At 46.4% G+C, this 23,956-nt stretch overlaps 1 protein-coding gene across 1 annotated transcript in view; it reads left to right on the forward strand.

The window, feature by feature from the left end:
- Window positions 1-3,180: 3,180 nt before the first annotated feature.
- Window positions 3,181-23,956, forward strand: part of tipin (timeless interacting protein) — a 48,299-nt gene continuing 27,523 nt past the window's right edge. Inside the window, exons 1-6 of the mRNA XM_045689662.1 lie at window positions 3,181-3,395; window positions 8,567-8,708; window positions 8,990-9,083; window positions 10,895-10,970; window positions 11,131-11,253; window positions 12,403-12,466. Coding sequence (XP_045545618.1) covers window positions 8,588-8,708; window positions 8,990-9,083; window positions 10,895-10,970; window positions 11,131-11,253; window positions 12,403-12,466 — 478 coding nt within the window. The 5' untranslated portion in view covers window positions 3,181-3,395; window positions 8,567-8,587. The remainder of the gene's footprint in view (window positions 3,396-8,566; window positions 8,709-8,989; window positions 9,084-10,894; window positions 10,971-11,130; window positions 11,254-12,402; window positions 12,467-23,956) is intronic.

Below are 23,956 nucleotides of genomic sequence, written 5' to 3' on the forward strand. Positions count from 1 at the left end.
CTGTTCGACTCCTTATAGGCTGCTGTGTTGTAGAGAGAATTCAGTAGAAGAGGAGTCTTCAGCACCTTATATAATAGGCTATACAGTATCTACACTATGGTTTTGTTTGAAACCTTAAGACTAGGCTTTAGCTCAGCAGGATAACATAGTCTTGCAGCTTAATAATATAAATGATCATATTGTAATCTGATTTCCAGATTTCATAAGCAAGTACCTGTGTATGTGTAAACCTGTAAACGGACACTCTATTGCTCTGAATGAATTTGCCCACATAACATTTATGTGGGGACAAAGTCTCAAAACCTTGTTTTATCGGAAAACATTCATAGTGAAAATTAGAAAATAACAAGGCATGGAAAGCAAGAGCAAGTGACACAATTATGTCAGGTAAAAATTGGTAGGCTTCTCTCAGGTATGTAAACTCAACAAAAAAAGAAACGTAAAAATCCAAATAACTTCACTGTTTCCCATGCTTGTTCAATGAACCATAAACAATGAATGAACATGCACCTGTAGAATGGTCGTTAAGACACTAACAGCTTACAGATGGTAGGCAATTAAGGTCACAGTTATGAAAACTTACGACACTAAAGAGGCCTTTCTACTGACTCTGAAAAACACCAAAAGAAAGATGCCCAGGGTCCCTGCTCATGTCTCTCCTTCCAGTTCTCTGCTGCCAATGACTGGAACGAACTACAAAAATCTCTGAAACTGGAAACACTTATCTCCCTCACTAGCTTTATGCACCAGCTGTCAGAGCAGCTCACAGATCACTGAACCTGTACATAGCCCATCTATAATTTAGCCCAAACAACTACCTCTTCCCCTACTGTATTTATTTATTTTGCTCCTTTGCACCCCATTATTTATATTTCTACTTTGCACTTTCTTCCACTAAAAATCTACCATTCCAGTGTTTTACTTGCTATATTGTATTTACTTTGCCACCATGGCCTTTTTTGCCTTTACCTCCCTTATCTCACCTCATTTGCTCACATTGTATATAGACTTATTTTTCTACTGTATTATTGACTGTGTTTGTTTTACTCCATGTGTAACTCTGTGTTGTTGTATGTGTCAAACTGCTTTGCTTTATCTTGGCCAGGTCGCAATTGTAAATGAGAACTTGTTCTCAACTTGCCTACCTGGTTAAATAAAGGTGAAATAAATAAATGTGCGTGAACGTGCCTTAGGCATGCTGCAAGGACACATGAGGACTGCAGATGTGGCCAGGGCAATAAATTGCAATGTCAGTACTGTGAGACGCCTAAGACAGCACTCTTCACTGACGAGTCGCGGTTTTGTCTCACCAGGGGTGATGGTCGGATTTGCGTTTATCGTCGAAGGAATGAGCATTACACCGAGGCCTGTACTCTGGAGCGGGATCGATTTGGAGGTGGAGGGTCCGTCATGGTCTGGGGCGGTGTGTCACAGCATCATCGGACTGAACTTGTTGTCATTGCAGGCAATCTCAATCAAATCAAATGTATTTATATAGCCCTTCTTACATCAGCTGATGTCACAAAGTGCTGTACAAAAACCCAGCCTAAAACCCCAAACAGCAAGCAATGCAGATGTAGAAGCACGGTGGCTAGGAAAAACTCCCTAGAAAGGCCAAAACCTAGGAAGAAACCTAGAGAGGAACCAGGCTATGAGGGGTGGCCAGTCCTCTTCTGGCTGTGCTGGGTGGAGATTATAACAGCACATGGCCTAGATGTTCAAATGTTCATAAATGACCAGCATTGTCAAATAATAATAATCATAGTAGTTGTCGAGGGTGCAACAAGTCAGTAACACAAGAGTAAGTTGGCTTTTTCATAGCCGATCTTTGAGAGTATCTCTACCGCTCCTGCTGTCTCTAGAGAGTTGAAAACAGCAGGTCTGGGACAGGTAGCACGTCCGGTGAATAGGTCAGGGTTCCAGCAGGTCTGGTACAACAGGTCTGGGACAGGTAGCACGTCCGGTGAACAGGTCAGGGTTCCATAGCTGCAGGCAGAACAGTTGGAACTGGAGCAGCAGCACGGCCAGGTGAACTGGGGACAGCAAGGAGTCATCAAGCCAGGTAGTCCTGAGGCATGGTCCTAGGGCTCAGGTCCTCCGAGAGAGAGAAAGAAAGAAAGAGTGAGAATTAGAGAGAGCATATTTAAATTCACACAGGACACCGGAAAAGACAAGAGAAATACTCCAGATGTGACAGACTGACCCTAGCCCCCCGACACATAAACTACTGCAGCATAAATACTGGAGGCTGAGACAGGAGGGGTCAGGAGAAACTGTGGCCCCATCCAATGAAACCCCCGGACAGGGCCAAACAGGTAGTGCTGTGCTGTGCGTTACAGGGAAGACATCCTCCTCCCTCATGTGGTACCCTTCCTGCAGGCTCATCCTGACATGACCCTCCAGCATGACAATGCCACCAGACATACTGCTCGTTCTGTGTGTGATTTCCTGCAAAACAGTAATGTCAGTGTTCTGCCATGGCCAGCGAAAAGCCCAGATCTCAATCCCATTGAGCACGTCTGGGACCTGTTGGATCGGAGGGTGAGGTCTAGGGCCATTCCCCCCAGAAATGTCTGGGAACTTGCAGGTGCCTTGGTGGGGTAACATCTCACAGCAAGAACTGGCAAATCTGGTGCAGTCCATGAGGAGGAGATGCACTGCAGTACTTAATGCAGCTGGTGGCCACACCAGATACTGACTGTTACTTTTGAATACAACGGAGAGACGTGGTAACCTTTGACCATGTATTATTTGATCTGACTTTATTAAACAACACCATTCGTCAGAGTAGCCTGCAATTCTCTGTAGAGCAGAGTATGTGTGTAATGTAGATAATTCTGTGGCAGAAGCTCAGATTTGTTGCTATTGGGAAGAGGGTTCCAGAGAATTCGGGGAAATGTAGCCTCTCCGTAATTAGTATTCTAAGTAACATACTTCAATATAATAGCATAGTACAACGCTACTCCAAGACAAAAAAAACCACATCATCATTTCTTATGAGATTTCAGGTTGATTGTGCGAATGGTTGCATTTCTCTCAGGTGGCAGGCCACTAGGTAAAATCTGTGCTTTGATTGAAACAAAACAGTTAGAATAGGCCAACAGTTTGTTAAAAGCAGTTACTTTTTGTAGCTATGTCTAATAAGGTGGAAATATATATATTTTTGCCATTACATAGTCACTTACATGACATTCCAGACATATAGAAGAGGGCAGTGTAACCAAACCCCCTTTTCTATTCCCAACGCCAACAGATAGTTTGACGACACATGATTGGCTCTTGGTACGAGGAACCAAACAGTTGATTGGTGCATTTGCAAAAAACCGGCAGAAGACAAAAGTGGACGAACAAAAATAATACAGTAGCCACTGGAATAGCAACTGTTCATTTGCCAGGTAAAGTACCCCAGACATAGTTCTCCTCCACATACTAACAACGACACTGTCTTATGATGTATTTCCCACATCACATTGATGGGATGTCGCTTAATTTGTTGAATCTATCAGTTTCCCGCAACAAACAACAACTAGCTAGCTAACATAGCGCGGTAACGAGCTACTACGCTAACTACAGTACTCATGACAGCTGGAAAAGTTAGTTAGCCGCTAGCCAATCAATCCAGAAGCCTGGCTTTTTATTCGGGTTACGACGTTGTTTATCTGTGTTGTAAACGTTGACTGTGTGTAGCTAATATTGCACCTAGCTAGCTATGTTAGCTAACTTGGCTATGTTAAGCCATAGAATGTGAGCCAACCAGTCGGTAAGTTATTAGCTAACGTTAGCTAGTAAAACTCAGAATGACACTGGCTGTAAATCAGGTGCATAAGCCAGTGTTACAAATGTCTCTTAGTCCTGGATGACTCCAATACATTACACATAACTCATTGGACAAAGGCGTTTTCTACAGGGGGGTTTTAAGATCCCAACGCTCAGTCTACATTAACACGCGTCGCTGTTTTGTAAGAATAAGTACCTTTCATATCAGCGAGAAATATTTGTCAAATTTAAATGGATACGTGCCCTGTTCTGGTTAGTGTTCCCACCCGGCCATTTCTCCATGTTACAGCGCTTGTTTCTGGAAGACGAGGCAACAACCTGTGCTAACTAGCCATATACCATGCTCCAACACCTGTGTACCTCAGGAAGTGTAGTTTAGTCAGATAGAGGCATACATAGCTGTTAAACTGCTACAGTAGGTTTTTAAAACTGTTGCAGGAACCTCTCTTTATACTTCCATTGGTCCATTTTTAAGCTATTACTCCGGTAGGCAGTGGCTGGCGGTAATACACCATAACGTTGGATACCGATAAATCCCACAGAAGAAGGAAGCGGTGTCTAACGATGTGTACTATCTAGCTATAGATAGTACACACCGTTAGACAGTGTCCTTCGTCCCTGCCTGTCGGCCACTGTTTTCCTGCAGTTCTGTTAGACGGCTTTGGCAGGCGGCAGCGAAGGACACAGTGTGCAAGCTTAGCCAGCTTGTCCTAAGGAGGTCTCCTGTCCACAGGAGGCGGGAGCGAAGGACACAGTGTGCTAGCTTAGCCAGCTTGTCCTAAGGAGGTCTCCTGTCCACAGGAGGCGGGAGCGAAGGACACAGTGTGCTAGCGTAGCCAGCTTGTCCTAAGGAGGACTCTTGTACACAGGTACAAGCTAGTAGACAGTGTCGCCCCCGCCTGCCCTGTACTGGAGTAGCTAGCGGTACGTCGACACCTGGAGACAGAGTCCTTCGCCCCAGTCTGTCGGGGCAGGTTTTCTCCGATACACAACAGGCGAGATGCGGGGTCTTGACCCTGTTTAACACGTTTCCAAAGCCATGTCGCAAGTGACGATTATTCACTTTTCTAAACTTTAAAATACAACGTCGGAACTGTAGGGGGGGAGGCAGAATGGCCGACGACTGTAGGGGGGGAGGCAGAATGGCCGACGACTGTAGGGGGGAGGCAGAATGGCCGACGACTGTAGGGGGGAGGCAGAATGGCCGACGACTGTAGGGGGGGAGGCAGAATGGCCGACGACTGTAGGGGGGAGGCAGAATGGCCGACGACTGTAGGGGGGGAGGCAGAATGGCCGACGACTGTAGGGGGGAGGCAGAATGGCCGACGACTGTAGGGGGGGAGGCAGAATGGCCGACGACTGTAGGGGGGAGGCAGAATGGCCGACGACTGTAGGGGGGAGGCAGAATGGCCGACGACTGTAGGGGGGAGGCAGAATGGCCGACGACTGTAGGGGGGAGGCAGCATGGCCGACGACTGTAGGCGGGGGGGCAGAATGGCCGACGACTGTAGGGGGGGGCAGAATGGCCGACGACTGTAGGGGGGGGCAGAATGGCCGACGACTGTAGGGGGGGGGCAGAATGGCCGACGACTGTAGGGGGGGGGCAGAATGGCCCGACGACTGTAGGGGGGGGCAGAATGGCCCGACGACTGTAGGGGGGGGCAGAATGGCCCGACGATTGTAGGGGGGGGGCAGAATGGCCCGACGACTGTAGGGGGGGGCAGAATGGCCGACGACTGTAGGGGGGGGCAGAATGGCCGACGACTGTGGGGGGGGCAGAATGACAGACGACTGTAGGCGGGGGGCAGAATGGCAGACGACTGTAGGCGGGGGGGCAGAATGGCCGACGACTGTAAGGGGGGGGGCAGAATGGCCGACGACTGTAAGGGGGGGGCAGAATGGCCGACGACTGTAAGGGGGGGGCAGAATGGCCGACGACTGTAGGGGGGGGCAGAATGGCAGACGACTGTAGGGGGGGGCAGAATGGCAGACGACTGTAGGGGGGGCAGAATGGCAGACGACTGTAGGGGGGGGCAGAATGGCCGACGACTGTGGGGGGGGCAGAATGGCCGACGACTGTGGGGGGGTGGCAGAATGGCAGACGACTGTGGCGGGGGGGCAGAATGGCCGACGACTGTGGGGGGGGGCAGAATGGCCGACGACTGGGGGGGGGGGGGGGCAGAATGGCCGACGACTGTAGGGGGGAGGCAGAATGGCAGACGACTGTAGGCGGGGAGGCAGAATGGCCGACGACTGTAGGCGGGGAGGCAGAATGGCCGACGACTGTAGGCGGGGGAGGCAGAATGGCCGACGACTGTAGGCGGGGAGGCAGAATGGCCGACGACTGTAAGGGGGGGGCAGAATGGCAGACCGACTGTAGGGGGGGCAGAATGGCAGACGACTGTAGGGGGGGGCAGAATGGCAGACCGACTGTAGGGGGGGGCAGAATGGCAGACGACTGTAGGGGGGGGCAGAATGGCCGACGACTGTGGGGGGGGCAGAATGGCCGACCGACTGTAGGGGGGGGGGCAGAATGGCCGACGACTGTAGGGGGGGCAGAATGGCCGACCGACTGTAGGGGGGGCAGAATGGCCCGACGACTGTAGGCGGGGAGGCAGAATGGCCGACGACTGTAAGGGGGGGGCAGAATGGCCGACGACTGTAGGGGGGGCAGAATGGCAGACGACTGTGGGGGGGGCAGAATGGCAGACGACTGTAGGGGGGGGCAATATGGCAGACGACTGTAGGGGGGGCAGAATGGCCGACGACTGTGGGGGGGGCAGAATGGCCGACGACTGTAGGGGGGGGGCAGAATGGCAGACGACTGTGGGGGGGGGCAGAATGGCAGACGACTGTAGGCGGGGGGGCAGAATGGCCGACGACTGTAAGGGGGGGGCAGAATGGCCGACGACTGTAGGGGGGGGCAGAATGGCCGACGACTGTAGGGGGGGGCAGAATGGCAGACGACTGTAGGGGGGGGCAGAATGGCAGACGACTGTAGGGGGGGGCAGAATGGCCGACCGACTGTGGGGGGGGCAGAATGGCCGACGACTGTGGGGGGGTGGCAGAATGGCAGACGACTGTAGGCGGGGGGGGCAGAATGGCCGACGACTGTGGGGGGGGGCAGAATGGCCGACGACTGTGGGGGGGGCAGAATGGCAGACGACTGTAGGCGGGGGGGGCAGAATGGCAGACGACTGTAGGCGGGGGGGGCAGAATGGCCGACGACTGTAAGGGGGGGGCAGAATGGCCGACGACTGTAAGGGGGGGGCAGAATGGCCGACGACTGTAAGGGGGGGGCAGAATGGCCGACGACTGTAGGGGGGGCAGAATGGCCGACGACTGTAGGGGGGGGCAGAATGGCAGACGACTGTAGGGGGGGGCAGAATGGCAGACGACTGTAGGGGGGGGCAGAATGGCAGACGACTGTAGGGGGGGCAGAATGGCAGACCGACTGTAGGGGGGGGGCAGAATGGCAGACGACTGTAGGGGGGGGCAGAATGGCCGACGACTGTAGGGGGGGGGCAGAATGGCCGACGACTGTAGGGGGGGGCAGAATGGCCCGACGACTGTAGGGGGGGGGGCAGAATGGCCGACGACTGTAGGCGGGGAGGCAGAATGGCCGACGACTGTAAGGGGGGGGCAGAATGGCCGACGACTGTAGGGGGGGCAGAATGGCAGACGACTGTAGGGGGGGCAGTATGGCAGACGACTGTAGGGGGGGGCAGAATGGCCGACGACTGTGGGGGGGGGCAGAATGGCCGACGACTGTAGGGGGGGGCAGAATGGCAGACGACTGTGGGGGGGGCAGAATGGCAGACGACTGTGGGCGGGGGGCAGAATGGCCGACGACTGTAGGGGGGGGACAGAATGGCCGACGACTGTGGGGGGGGAATGGCAGACGACTGTGGGCGGGGGGCAGAATGGCAGACGACTGTAGGGGGGGGCAGAATGGCAGACGACTGTAGGGGGGGGCAGAATGGCCGACGACTGTGGGGGGGGGCAGAATGGCCGACGACTGTGGGGGGGCAGAATGGCCGACGACTGTAGGGGGGGGCAGAATGGCCGACGACTGTAGGGGGGGGCAGAATGGCCGACGACTGTAGGCGGGGAGGCAGAATGGCCGACGACTGTAAGGGGGGGGCAGAATGGCCGACGACTGTAGGGGGGGGCAGAATGGCAGACGACTGTAGGGGGGGGGCAGTATGGCAGACGACTGTAGGGGGGGGCAGAATGGCCGACGACTGTAGGGGGGGGCAGTATGGCAGACGACTGTAGGGGGGGGCAGAATGGCAGACGACTGTGGGGGGGGCAGAATGGCAGACGACTGTGGGCGGGGGGGGCAGAATGGCCGACGACTGTAGGGGGGGGACAGAATGGCCGACGACTGTGGGGGGGGGGGGGAATGGCAGACGACTGTGGGCGGGGGGGCAGAATGGCCGACGACTGTAGGGGGGGGGGGGGCAGAATGGCCGACGACTGTAGGCGGGGAGGCAGAATGGCCGACGACTGTAGGCGGGGAGGCAGAATGGCCGACGACTGTAGGCGGGGAGGCAGAATGGCCGACGACTGTAGGCGGGGAGGCCGAGAGCTAGGTGAAGTTATGGTAGCTGTATATATATATAGCTTACTTACTTTCCCGTCTTCTTATTTCTTGTGTGTTTTTGTATGTAGTGCTATATATTGATTACTGCATTGTTGGGAAAGGAGTTGGCAAGAAAGGCATTTCACTGTACTCGTGAACATGACAATAAAAGGTGAAATGTAATCCCCCTCTTCTTCCTTGCAGGAGCCCAATGATAAATGAACCATGCTAGATCCAATGGAGAATGGCTTGTTTGACATTCCTGACTATGACAACATAGATGAGGAGACCTTTCCTCCTCTCCCCCCTCCCTTCTCACCAGGAGAGGGAGGAGATCCTTTTACAGGTGAGGACAATGACAACTATAGCTCACCAGTACCTAGCCTGGTTCCAGATATGGTTGTGCTATTTTGCCGACTGCCATGGTTACTGTCATGCTTATTATGAGCACAAACAGATCAGGGACCAGACTACACACACAATACCCAACACAAACCTGTGGGCCTACAGGTAGACTGATATGACATTATTATTATATACACCGCTGGGAGACTTCCTGCTTACTGACATCACGGACAATATAATGGGTAGATATACTTTCTATTGATGGCTGTTGATGTTGTTCAGGGGAGGAGGGCGGAGAGATCTCCAAGTTGGCCGAAGTCCCTGCTGCCAAGAGGAGAGGCGTGAAGAGACCACAGCCTAAACTGGACTCTCAGAGGTACTGTGTATTAGCCTGGAGACGGGCATAAATGAGCGTTTGGATCAGGAACTTCTACAAGCCAGAATGTTGTATAAAATGATATTGTTGCGTACTTTACCGGTTGTCCGTGTGGCTGGTCCTTTTGATGGTAGAAATGTGAGACAATATATTTCACAGGAAAGTATAATTACATCAATTTTTCAAAGCGCTGGTAGTGTGTTCAGATTTCTATAACGTAAAGCATGTAGCAGAACCATGTAAACAGGTGCACCAGCTGGGCTAGTGTGCATGCAGCAGAACCATGTAAACAGGCTGGGCTAGTGTGCATGCAGAAGAACCATGTAAACAGGTGCACCAGCTGGGCTAGTGTGCATGCAGCAGAACCATGTAAACAGGCTGGGCTAGTGTGCATGCAGAAGAACCATGTAAACAGGCTGGGCTAGTGTGCATGCAGCAGAACCATGTAAACAGGCTGGGCTAGTGTGCATGCAGCAGAACCATGTAAACAGGCCGGGCTAGTGTGCATGCAGCAGAACCATGTAAACAGGCTGGGCTAGTGTGCATGCAGCAGAACCATGTAAACAGACTGGGCTAGTGTGCATGCAGCAGAACCATGTAAACAGACTGGGCTAGTGTGCATGCAGCAGAACCATGTAAACAGGCTGGGCTAGTGTGCATGCAGCAGAACCATGTAAACAGGCTGGGCTAGTGTGCATGCAGCAGAACCATGTAAACAGGCTGGGCTAGTGTGCATGCAGCAGAACCATGTAAACAGGCTGGGCTAGTGTGCATGCAGCAGAACCATGTAAACAGACTTGGTTAGTGTGCATGCAGCAGAACCATGTAAACAGGCTGGGCTAGTGTGCATGTGTCTCCTGCATCAGGTGATAGAAATATAAACGCACAACCAGCGATTTGAACAGTTGTGTAATTCTACTTTCCTGTGGATATATTGAGTACGGTTACATGCACACAATAATGTGATTTTATTATGGATAGTCAAATATAATGGTTTGATTTAAAAACGTTTACATGCTTTGTAAGAAGAAGGATTTCCCTAATAATAATAATAACTCTGTTTCCATGGAGACATCTGAAAAGGCTACCTGATGTCTCTCTGATAAATGCAGATCATCACCAGTCTAAATTAACATTCTACCACAGCAAACATGTTATAAAGTTTGTATGTGAGAACTATTTCTAAAACCCATATATTCAGTTGTTCTGAACTCACTTCACTAAAGAGGGAGGCTCTCGGCTGGTGCCCAGCACAGGTGCAGATCAAATACACCACTGGAACGCCGATTAAGGTGTTTACACGTCCTAATAATTTGAAAGATTGCTCAGAAAAGCTGTTGTTTTTATCGGCGTATGCTTACTTTGACCGTACGCTGATTTAAGATAAGCAGAGTAAGGTTTTTACATGCCATACTCGACCTTCTGACATAATCAGTTTAATATGGAATTGTTAGTGTGCATGTAAATATACTCACTGTCTCCACATTCCTACCTGCAAAAGGACCAACCACACAGACAACTGGTAAAGTAAGTTCAAATATAATTTTATTCAACATTATAGCTTTTACAGGTCATGAGAGAGAACTTTCCTAATCCAAACGCTCATTTATACCCGACCATGAAAATCAATGTCTGGTTTTGTTGGGTTTTGGCATATTGTCCCTGTTCTGTAACAATCAAAGGACTTTAAAAAACAATGCTTTTGATGATCAAGTCATTGTTGATTCTCTTTGTCTTTGCAGCAACATTGCAGAGCTGTTTGATGTTTGAAGTTCAATAGCTGGTGTTTTTGTTAACATGTTTTACTCCAGGCTGACATCAGAAAGAGGACTTCCGGCTCTTCGCACCCTGTTTGACAACGTTCATTTCAAAGGCAAAGGACATGAGGTAAAGGCTAACAGCAGATTCAAGTATTGTGTCTGTTGGGCAGATGGTCTGTTTTGTCTGTTTTTTTACTCAAAGTGAAAGGCATCGATGATTGCCGAAAGGTTAGCCAGTTGACTCCCACAGCAGCTAAAGGGTGTGTTGTATGTGTGTTTTCCACCAGGCTGAGGACTTGCGGGTGCTGATGCAGAGGATGGAGAACTGGGCTCACAGGCTGTACCCCAAACTACAGTTTGAAGACTTCATAGACAAACTGGAGACGCTAGGCGGCAAGAAAGAAGTCCAGGTCAGACTGACACACCCTTGTTGTTATAACCAACATCCAGGTCAGACTGACAGGCTCTTGTTGTTATAACCAACATCCAGGTCAGACTGACAGGCTCTTGTTGTTATAACCAACATCCAGGTCAGACTGACAGGCTCTTGTTGTTATAACCAACATCCAGGTCAGACTGACAGGCTCTTGTTGTTATAACCAACATCCAGGTCAGACTGACAGGCTCTTGTTGTTATAACCAACATCCAGGTCACACTGACACACCCTTGTTGTTATAACCAACATCCAGGTCAGACTGACAGGCTCTTGTTGTTATAACCAACATCCAGGTCAGACTGACAGGCTCTTGTTGTTATAACCAACATCCAGGTCAGACTGACAGGCTCTTGTTGTTATAACCAACATCCAGGTCAGACTGACAGGCTCTTGTTGTTATAACCAACATCCAGGTCAGACTGACAGGCTCTTGTTGTTATAACCAACATCCAGGTCACACTGACACACCCTTGTTGTTATAACCAACATCCAGGTCAGACTGACAGGCTCTTGTTGTTATAACCAACATCCAGGTCAGACTGACAGGCTCTTGTTGTTATAACCAACATCCAGGTCAGACTGACAGGCTCTTGTTGTTATAACCAACATCCAGGTCAGACTGACAGGCTCTTGTTGTTATAACCAACATCCAGGTCAGACTGACAGGCTCTTGTTGTTATAACCAACATCCAGGTCACACTGACACACCCTTGTTGTTATAACCAACATCCAGGTCAGACTGACAGGCTCTTGTTGTTATAACCAACATCCAGGTCAGACTGACAGGCTCTTGTTGTTATAACCAACATCCAGGTCAGACTGACAGGCTCTTGTTGTTATAACCAACATCCAGGTCAGACTGACAGGCTCTTGTTGTTATAACCAACATCCAGGTCAGACTGACAGGCTCTTGTTGTTATAACCAACATCCAGGTCAGACTGACAGGCTCTTGTTGTTATAACCAACATCCAGGTCAGACTGACAGGCTCTTGTTGTTATAACCAACATCCAGGTCAGACTGACAGGCTCTTGTTGTTATAACCAACATCCAGGTCAGACTGACAGGCTCTTGTTGTTATAACCAGTAGTAAGGATGATGATGTGAATGTTTTATTTCTCAGACCTGTCTCAAGAGAATACGGTTGGACATGCCGTTAATACATGAAGACTTCATAGGAGACGGCGGTGAGAGGACAACGTCACTAACTACATTTAGTGTTAGACAGGATTCAGTATGTATCAAGTGACTCAGAGTGGGAGTGCTGATTTTAGGATCAGTTTTGCCTTGTACACAACAATGAATAAGATTATACGTACAGGGAGGACCTGATCCTAGATCAGAACTCCTACTCTGAGACACTTAACACATACATGCCCAGATCAATAGTAGTAGTAGTGTCTAGAGGTAGATATGACACAGTCCCAGATCAATAGTAGTAGTAGTGTCTAGAGGTAGATATGACACAGTCCCAGATCAATAGTAGTGTCTGGAGGTAGATATGACACAGTCCCAGATCAATAGTAGTGTCTGGAGGTAGATATGACACAGTCCCAGATCAATAGTAGTGTCTAGAGGTAGATATGACACAGTCCCAGATCAATAGTAGTGTCTGGAGGTAGATATGACACAGTCCCAGATCAATAGTAGTGTCTGGAGGTAGATATGACACAGTCCCAGATCAATAGTAGTAGTAGTGTCTAGAGGTAGATATGACACAGTCCCAGATCAATAGTAGTGTCTAGAGGTAGATATGACACAGTCCCAGATCAATAGTAGTGTCTAGAGGTAGATATGACACAGTCCCAGATCAATAGTAGTGTCTGGAGGTAGATATGACACAGTCCCAGATCAATAGTAGTGTCTAGAGGTAGATATGACACAGTCCCAGATCAATAGTAGTAGTAGTGTCTGGAGGTAGATATGACACAGTCCCAGATCAATAGTAGTGTCTAGAGGTAGATATGACACAGTCCCAGATCAATAGTAGTGTCTAGAGGTAGATATGACACAGTCCCAGATCAATAGTAGTGTCTGGAGGTAGATATGACACAGTCCCAGATCAATAGTAGTGTCTAGAGGTAGATATGACACAGTCCCAGATCAATAGTAGTAGTAGTGTCTGGAGGTAGATATGACACAGTCCCAGATCAATAGTAGTAGTGTCTAGAGGTAGATATGACACAGTCCCAGATCAATAGTAGTAGTGTCTAGAGGTAGATATGACACAGTCCCAGATCAATAGTAGTAGTAGTGTCTAGAGGTAGATATGACACAGTCCCAGATCAATAGTAGTAGTAGTGTCTGGAGGTAGATATGACACAGTCCCAGATCAATAGTAGTGTCTGGAGGTAGATATGACACAGTCCCAGATCAATAGTAGTAGTGTCTAGAGGTAGATATGACACAGTCCCAGATCAATAGTAGTAGTGTCTAGAGGTAGATATGACACAGTCCCAGATCAATAGTAGTAGTAGTGTCTAGAGGTAGATATGACACAGTCCCAGATCAATAGTAGTAGTAGTGTCTAGAGGTAGATATGACACAGTCCCAGATCAATAGTAGTGTCTGGAGGTAGATATGACACAGTCCCAGATCAATAGTAGTGTCTGGAGGTAGATATGACACAGTCCCAGATCAATAGTAGTGTCTAGAGGTAGATATGACACAGTCCCAGATCAATAGTAGTGTCTGGAGGTAGATATGACACAGTCCCAGATCAATAGTAGTGTCTGGAGGTAGATATGACACAGTCCCAGATCAATAGTAGTAGTAGTGTCTAGAGGTAGATATGACACAGTCCCAGATCAATAGTAGTGTCTAGAGGTAGATATGACACAGTCCCAGATCAATAGTAGTGTCTAGAGGTAGATATGACACAGTCCCAGATCAATAGTAGTGTCTGGAGGTAGATATGACACAGTCCCAGATCAATAGTAGTGTCTAGAGGTAGATATGACACAGTCCCAGATCAATAGTAGTAGTAGTGTCTGGAGGTAGATATGACACAGTCCCAGATCAATAGTAGTAGTGTCTAGAGGTAGATATGACACAGTCCCAGATCAATAGTAGTAGTGTCTAGAGGTAGATATGACACAGTCCCAGATCAATAGTAGTAGTAGTGTCTAGAGGTAGATATGACACAGTCCCAGATCAATAGTAGTAGTAGTGTCTGGAGGTAGATATGACACAGTCCCAGATCAATAGTAGTGTCTGGAGGTAGATATGACACAGTCCCAGATCAATAGTAGTAGTGTCTAGAGGTAGATATGACACAGTCCCAGATCAATAGTAGTAGTGTCTAGAGGTAGATATGACACAGTCCCAGATCAATAGTAGTAGTAGTGTCTAGAGGTAGATATGACACAGTCCCAGATCAATAGTAGTAGTAGTGTCTAGAGGTAGATATGACACAGTCCCAGATCAATAGTAGTGTCTGGAGGTAGATATGACACAGTCCCAGATCAATAGTAGTGTCTGGAGGTAGATATGACACAGTCCCAGATCAATAGTAGTGTCTAGAGGTAGATATGACACAGTCCCAGATCAATAGTAGTGTCTGGAGGTAGATATGACACAGTCCCAGATCAATAGTAGTGTCTGGAGGTAGATATGACACAGTCCCAGATCAATAGTAGTAGTAGTGTCTAGAGGTAGATATGACACAGTCCCAGATCAATAGTAGTGTCTAGAGGTAGATATGACACAGTCCCAGATCAATAGTAGTGTCTAGAGGTAGATATGACACAGTCCCAGATCAATAGTAGTGTCTAGAGGTAGATATGACACAGTCCCAGATCAATAGTAGTAATGTCTAGAGGTAGATATGACACAGTCCCAGATCAATAGTAGTAGTGTCTAGAGGTAGATATGACACAGTCCCAGATCAATAGTAGTGTCTAGAGGTAGATATGACACAGTCCCAGATCAATAGTAGTGTCTAGAGGTAGATATGACACAGTCCCAGATCAATAGTAGTGTCTAGAGGTAGATATGACACAGTCCCAGATCAATAGTAGTAGTGTCTAGAGGTAGATATGACACAGTCCCAGATCAATAGTAGTCGTGTCTAGAGGTAGATATGACACAGTCCCAGATCAATAGTAGTAGTAGTGTCTGGAGGTAGATATGACACAGTCCCAGATCAATAGTAGTAGTAGTGTCTAGAGGTAGATATGACACAGTCCCAGATCAATAGTAGTAGTAGTGTCTGGAGGTAGATATGACACAGTCCCAGATCAATAGTAGTGTCTGGAGGTAGATATGACAAAGTCCCAGATCAATATGTGTTGGTGTCTAGAGATAAATATGACACAGTCCCAGATCAATAGTAGTGTCTAGAGGTAGATATGACACAGTCCCAGATCAATAGTAGTGTCTAGAGGTAGATATGACACAGTCCCAGATCAATAGTAGTAGTGTCTAGAGGTAGATATGACACAGTCCCAGATCAATAGTAGTAGTAGTGTCTAGAGGTAGATATGACACAGTCCCAGATCAATAGTAGTGTCTAGAGGTAGATATGACACAGTCCCAGATCAATAGTAGTAGTAGTGTCTAGAGGTAGATATGACACAGTCCCAGATCAATAGTAGTGTCTGGAGGTAGATATGACACAGTCCCAGATCAATAGTAGTGTCTGGAGGTAGATATGACACAGTCCCAGATCAATAGTAGTAGTAGTGTCTAGAGGTAGATATGACACAGTCCCAGATCAATAGTAGTGTCTAGAGGTAGATATGACACAGTCCCAGATCAATAGTAGTAGTAGTGTCTGGAGGTAGATATGACACAGTCCCAGATCAATAGTAGTGTCTGGAGGTAGATATGACACAGTCCCAGATCAATAGTAGTGTCTAGAGGTAGATATGACACAGTCCCAGATCAATAGTAGTAATGTCTAGAGGTAGATATGACACAGTCCCAGATCAATAGTAGTGTCTAGAGGTAGATATGACACAGTCCCAGATCAATAGTAGTGTCTAGAGGTAGATATGACACAGTCCCAGATCAATAGTAGTGTCTGGAGGTAGATATGACACAGTCCCAGATCAATAGTAGTAGTAGTGTCTAGAGGTAGATATGACACAGTCCCAGATCAATAGTAGTGTCTGGAGGTAGATATGACACAGTCCCAGATCAATAGTAGTGTCTGGAGGTAGATATGACACAGTCCCAGATCAATAGTAGTAGTAGTGTCTAGAGGTAGATATGACACAGTCCCAGATCAATAGTAGTGTCTAGAGGTAGATATGACACAGTCCCAGATCAATAGTAGTAGTAGTGTCTGGAGGTAGATATGACACAGTCCCAGATCAATAGTAGTGTCTGGAGGTAGATATGACACAGTCCCAGATCAATAGTAGTGTCTAGAGGTAGATATGACACAGTCCCAGATCAATAGTAGTAATGTCTAGAGGTAGATATGACACAGTCCCAGATCAATAGTAGTAGTGTCTAGAGGTAGATATGACACAGTCCCAGATCAATAGTAGTGTCTAGAGGTAGATATGACACAGTCCCAGATCAATAGTAGTGTCTAGAGGTAGATATGACACAGTCCCAGATTAATAGTAGTGTCTGGAGGTAGATATGACACAGTCCCAGATTAATAGTAGTGTCTGGAGGTAGATATGACACAGTCCCAGATCAATAGTAGTGTCTAGAGGTAGATATGACACAGTCCCAGATCAATAGTAGTAGTAGTGTCTGGAGGTAGATATGACACAGTCCCAGATCAATAGTAGTAGTGTCTAGAGGTAGATATGACACAGTCCCAGATCAATAGTAGTAGTAGTGTCTAGAGGTAGATATGACACAGTCCCAGATCAATAGTAGTGTCTAGAGGTAGATATGACACAGTCCCAGATCAATAGTAGTCGTGTCTAGAGGTAGATATGACACAGTCCCAGATCAATAGTAGTAGTAGTGTCTGGAGGTAGATATGACACAGTCCCAGATCAATAGTAGTAGTAGTGTCTAGAGGTAGATATGACACAGTCCCAGATCAATAGTAGTGTCTAGAGGTAGATATGACACAGTCCCAGATCAATAGTAGTAGTAGTGTCTGGAGGTAGATATGACACAGTCCCAGATCAATAGTAGTGTCTGGAGGTAGATATGACACAGTCCCAGATCAATAGTAGTGTCTAGAGGTAGATATGACACAGTCCCAGATCAATAGTAGTAATGTCTAGAGGTAGATATGACACAGTCCCAGATCAATAGTAGTAGTGTCTAGAGGTAGATATGACACAGTCCCAGATCAATAGTAGTGTCTAGAGGTAGATATGACACAGTCCCAGATCAATAGTAGTGTCTAGAGGTAGATATGACACAGTCCCAGATTAATAGTAGTGTCTGGAGGTAGATATGACACAGTCCCAGATTAATAGTAGTGTCTGGAGGTAGATATGACACAGTCCCAGATCAATAGTAGTGTCTAGAGGTAGATATGACACAGTCCCAGATCAATAGTAGTAGTAGTGTCTGGAGGTAGATATGACACAGTCCCAGATCAATAGTAGTAGTGTCTAGAGGTAGATATGACACAGTCCCAGATCAATAGTAGTAGTAGTGTCTAGAGGTAGATATGACACAGTCCCAGATCAATAGTAGTGTCTAGAGGTAGATATGACACAGTCCCAGATCAATAGTAGTCGTGTCTAGAGGTAGATATGACACAGTCCCAGATCAATAGTAGTAGTAGTGTCTGGAGGTAGATATGACACAGTCCCAGATCAATAGTAGTGTCTGGAGGTAGATATGACACAGTCCCAGATCAATAGTAGTGTCTAGAGGTAGATATGACACAGTCCCAGATCAATAGTAGTGTCTGGAGGTAGATATGACACAGTCCCAGATCAATAGTAGTGTCTAGAGGTAGATATGACACAGTCCCAGATCAATAGTAGTAATGTCTAGAGGTAGATATGACACAGTCCCAGATCAATAGTAGTAGTGTCTAGAGGTAGATATGACACAGTCCCAGATCAATAGTAGTCGTGTCTAGAGGTAGATATGACACAGTCCCAGATCAATAGTAGTAGTAGTGTCTGGAGGTAGATATGACACAGTCCCAGATCAATAGTAGTGTCTGGAGGTAGATATGACACAGTCCCAGATCAATAGTAGTAGTAGTGTCTAGAGGTAGATATGACACAGTCCCAGATCAATAGTAGTGTCTAGAGGTAGATATGACACAGTCCCAGATCAATAGTAGTGTCTAGAGGTAGATATGACACAGTCCCAGATCAATAGTAGTGTCTGGAGGTAGATATGACACAGTCCCAGATCAATAGTAGTGTCTAGAGGTAGATATGACACAGTCCCAGATCAATAGTAGTAATGTCTAGAGGTAGATATGACACAGTCCCAGATCAATAGTAGTAGTGTCTAGAGGTAGATATGACACAGTCCCAGATCAATAGTAGTGTCTAGAGGTAGATATGACACAGTCCCAGATCAATAGTAGTGTCTAGAGGTAGATATGACACAGTCCCAGATCAATAGTAGTGTCTAGAGGTAGATATGACACAGTCCCAGATCAATAGTAGTGTCTAGAGGTAGATATGACACAGTCCCAGATCAATAGTAGTGTCTGGAGGTAGATATGACACAGTCCCAGATCAATAGTAGTAGTAGTGTCTAGAGGTAGATATGACACAGTCCCAGATCAATAGTAGTGTCTAGAGGTAGATATGACACAGTCCCAGATCAATAGTAGTAGTGTCTAGAGGTAGATATGACACAGTCCCAGATCAATAGTAGTCGTGTCTAGAGGTAGATATGACACAGTCCCAGATCAATAGTAGTAGTAGTGTCTGGAGGTAGATATGACACAGTCCCAGATCAATAGTAGTGTCTGGAGGTAGATATGACACAGTCCCAGATCAATAGTAGTAGTAGTGTCTAGAGGTAGATATGACACAGTCCCAGATCAATAGTAGTGTCTAGAGGTAGATATGACACAGTCCCAGATCAATAGTAGTGTCTAGAGGTAGATATGACACAGTCCCAGATCAATAGTAGTGTCTGGAGGTAGATATGACACAGTCCCAGATCAATAGTAGTGTCTAGAGGTAGATATGACACAGTCCCAGATCAATAGTAGTAATGTCTAGAGGTAGATATGACACAGTCCCAGATCAATAGTAGTAGTGTCTAGAGGTAGATATGACACAGTCCCAGATCAATAGTAGTGTCTAGAGGTAGATATGACACAGTCCCAGATCAATAGTAGTGTCTAGAGGTAGATATGACACAGTCCCAGATCAATAGTAGTGTCTGGAGGTAGATATGACACAGTCCCAGATCAATAGTAGTAGTAGTGTCTAGAGGTAGATATGACACAGTCCCAGATCAATAGTAGTGTCTAGAGGTAGATATGACACAGTCCCAGATCAATAGTAGTAGTAGTGTCTGGAGGTAGATATGACACAGTCCCAGATCAATAGTAGTGTCTGGAGGTAGATATGACACAGTCCCAGATCAATAGTAGTGTCTAGAGGTAGATATGACACAGTCCCAGATCAATAGTAGTAATGTCTAGAGGTAGATATGACACAGTCCCAGATCAATAGTAGTGTCTAGAGGTAGATATGACACAGTCCCAGATCAATAGTAGTGTCTAGAGGTAGATATGACACAGTCCCAGATCAATAGTAGTGTCTGGAGGTAGATATGACACAGTCCCAGATCAATAGTAGTAGTAGTGTCTAGAGGTAGATATGACACAGTCCCAGATCAATAGTAGTGTCTGGAGGTAGATATGACACAGTCCCAGATCAATAGTAGTGTCTGGAGGTAGATATGACACAGTCCCAGATCAATAGTAGTAGTAGTGTCTAGAGGTAGATATGACACAGTCCCAGATCAATAGTAGTGTCTAGAGGTAGATATGACACAGTCCCAGATCAATAGTAGTAGTAGTGTCTGGAGGTAGATATGACACAGTCCCAGATCAATAGTAGTGTCTGGAGGTAGATATGACACAGTCCCAGATCAATAGTAGTGTCTAGAGGTAGATATGACACAGTCCCAGATCAATAGTAGTAATGTCTAGAGGTAGATATGACACAGTCCCAGATCAATAGTAGTAGTGTCTAGAGGTAGATATGACACAGTCCCAGATCAATAGTAGTGTCTAGAGGTAGATATGACACAGTCCCAGATCAATAGTAGTGTCTAGAGGTAGATATGACACAGTCCCAGATTAATAGTAGTGTCTGGAGGTAGATATGACACAGTCCCAGATTAATAGTAGTGTCTGGAGGTAGATATGACACAGTCCCAGATCAATAGTAGTGTCTAGAGGTAGATATGACACAGTCCCAGATCAATAGTAGTAGTAGTGTCTGGAGGTAGATATGACACAGTCCCAGATCAATAGTAGTAGTGTCTAGAGGTAGATATGACACAGTCCCAGATCAATAGTAGTAGTAGTGTCTAGAGGTAGATATGACACAGTCCCAGATCAATAGTAGTGTCTAGAGGTAGATATGACACAGTCCCAGATCAATAGTAGTCGTGTCTAGAGGTAGATATGACACAGTCCCAGATCAATAGTAGTAGTAGTGTCTGGAGGTAGATATGACACAGTCCCAGATCAATAGTAGTAGTAGTGTCTAGAGGTAGATATGACACAGTCCCAGATCAATAGTAGTGTCTAGAGGTAGATATGACACAGTCCCAGATCAATAGTAGTAGTAGTGTCTGGAGGTAGATATGACACAGTCCCAGATCAATAGTAGTGTCTGGAGGTAGATATGACACAGTCCCAGATCAATAGTAGTGTCTAGAGGTAGATATGACACAGTCCCAGATCAATAGTAGTAATGTCTAGAGGTAGATATGACACAGTCCCAGATCAATAGTAGTAGTGTCTAGAGGTAGATATGACACAGTCCCAGATCAATAGTAGTGTCTAGAGGTAGATATGACACAGTCCCAGATCAATAGTAGTGTCTAGAGGTAGATATGACACAGTCCCAGATTAATAGTAGTGTCTGGAGGTAGATATGACACAGTCCCAGATTAATAGTAGTGTCTGGAGGTAGATATGACACAGTCCCAGATCAATAGTAGTGTCTAGAGGTAGATATGACACAGTCCCAGATCAATAGTAGTAGTAGTGTCTGGAGGTAGATATGACACAGTCCCAGATCAATAGTAGTAGTGTCTAGAGGTAGATATGACACAGTCCCAGATCAATAGTAGTAGTAGTGTCTAGAGGTAGATATGACACAGTCCCAGATCAATAGTAGTGTCTAGAGGTAGATATGACACAGTCCCAGATCAATAGTAGTCGTGTCTAGAGGTAGATATGACACAGTCCCAGATCAATAGTAGTAGTAGTGTCTGGAGGTAGATATGACACAGTCCCAGATCAATAGTAGTGTCTGGAGGTAGATATGACACAGTCCCAGATCAATAGTAGTGTCTAGAGGTAGATATGACACAGTCCCAGATCAATAGTAGTGTCTGGAGGTAGATATGACACAGTCCCAGATCAATAGTAGTGTCTAGAGGTAGATATGACACAGTCCCAGATCAATAGTAGTAATGTCTAGAGGTAGATATGACACAGTCCCAGATCAATAGTAGTAGTGTCTAGAGGTAGATATGACACAGTCCCAGATCAATAGTAGTCGTGTCTAGAGGTAGATATGACACAGTCCCAGATCAATAGTAGTAGTAGTGTCTGGAGGTAGATATGACACAGTCCCAGATCAATAGTAGTGTCTGGAGGTAGATATGACACAGTCCCAGATCAATAGTAGTAGTAGTGTCTAGAGGTAGATATGACACAGTCCCAGATCAATAGTAGTGTCTAGAGGTAGATATGACACAGTCCCAGATCAATAGTAGTGTCTAGAGGTAGATATGACACAGTCCCAGATCAATAGTAGTGTCTGGAGGTAGATATGACACAGTCCCAGATCAATAGTAGTGTCTAGAGGTAGATATGACACAGTCCCAGATCAATAGTAGTAATGTCTAGAGGTAGATATGACACAGTCCCAGATCAATAGTAGTAGTGTCTAGAGGTAGATATGACACAGTCCCAGATCAATAGTAGTGTCTAGAGGTAGATATGACACAGTCCCAGATCAATAGTAGTGTCTAGAGGTAGATATGACACAGTCCCAGATCAATAGTAGTGTCTAGAGGTAGATATGACACAGTCCCAGATCAATAGTAGTGTCTAGAGGTAGATATGACACAGTCCCAGATCAATAGTAGTGTCTGGAGGTAGATATGACACAGTCCCAGATCAATAGTAGTAGTGTCTAGAGGTAGATATGACACAGTCCCAGATCAATAGTAGTGTCTAGAGGTAGATATGACACAGTCCCAGATCAATAGTAGTAGTGTCTAGAGGTAGATATGACACAGTCCCAGATCAATAGTAGTCGTGTCTAGAGGTAGATATGACACAGTCCCAGATCAATAGTAGTAGTAGTGTCTGGAGGTAGATATGACACAGTCCCAGATCAATAGTAGTGTCTGGAGGTAGATATGACACAGTCCCAGATCAATAGTAGTAGTAGTGTCTAGAGGTAGATATGACACAGTCCCAGATCAATAGTAGTGTCTGGAGGTAGATATGACACAGTCCCAGATCAATAGTAGTGTCTAGAGGTAGATATGACACAGTCCCAGATCAATAGTAGTGTCTGGAGGTAGATATGACACAGTCCCAGATCAATAGTAGTGTCTGGAGGTAGATATGACACAGTCCCAGATCAATAGTAGTGTCTGGAGGTAGATATGACACAGTCCCAGATCAATAGTAGTAGTAGTGTCTAGAGGTAGATATGACACAGTCCCAGATCAATAGTAGTGTCTAGAGGTAGATATGACACAGTCCCAGATCAATAGTAGTGTCTAGAGGTAGATATGACACAGTCCCAGATCAATAGTAGTGTCTGGAGGTAGATATGACACAGTCCCAGATCAATAGTAGTGTCTAGAGGTAGATATGACACAGTCCCAGATCAATAGTAGTAGTAGTGTCTGGAGGTAGATATGACACAGTCCCAGATCAATAGTAGTAGTGTCTAGAGGTAGATATGACACAGTCCCAGATCAATAGTAGTAGTGTCTAGAGGTAGATATGACACAGTCCCAGATCAATAGTAGTAGTAGTGTCTAGAGGTAGATATGACACAGTCCCAGATCAATAGTAGTAGTAGTGTCTGGAGGTAGATATGACACAGTCCCAGATCAATAGTAGTAGTAGTGTCTAGAGGTAGATATGACACAGTCCCAGATCAATAGTAGTGTCTGGAGGTAGATATGACACAGTCCCAGATCAATAGTAGTAGTGTCTAGAGGTAGATATGACACAGTCCCAGATCAATAGTAGTAGTAGTGTCTGGAGGTAGATATGACACAGTCCCAGATCAATAGTAGTAGTGTCTAGAGGTAGATATGACACAGTCCCAGATCAATAGTAGTAGTGTCTAGAGGTAGATATGACACAGTCCCAGATCAATAGTAGTAGTAGTGTCTAGAGGTAGATATGACACAGTCCCAGATCAATAGTAGTAGTAGTGTCTGGAGGTAGATATGACACAGTCCCAGATCAATAGTAGTAGTAGTGTCTAGAGGTAGATATGACACAGTCCCAGATCAATAGTAGTGTCTGGAGGTAGATATGACACAGTCCCAGA

Source organism: Salmo salar, chromosome ssa11, assembly GCF_905237065.1.
Source record: "Salmo salar chromosome ssa11, Ssal_v3.1, whole genome shotgun sequence".
Classification (NCBI taxonomy): Eukaryota; Metazoa; Chordata; class Actinopteri; order Salmoniformes; family Salmonidae; genus Salmo; species Salmo salar.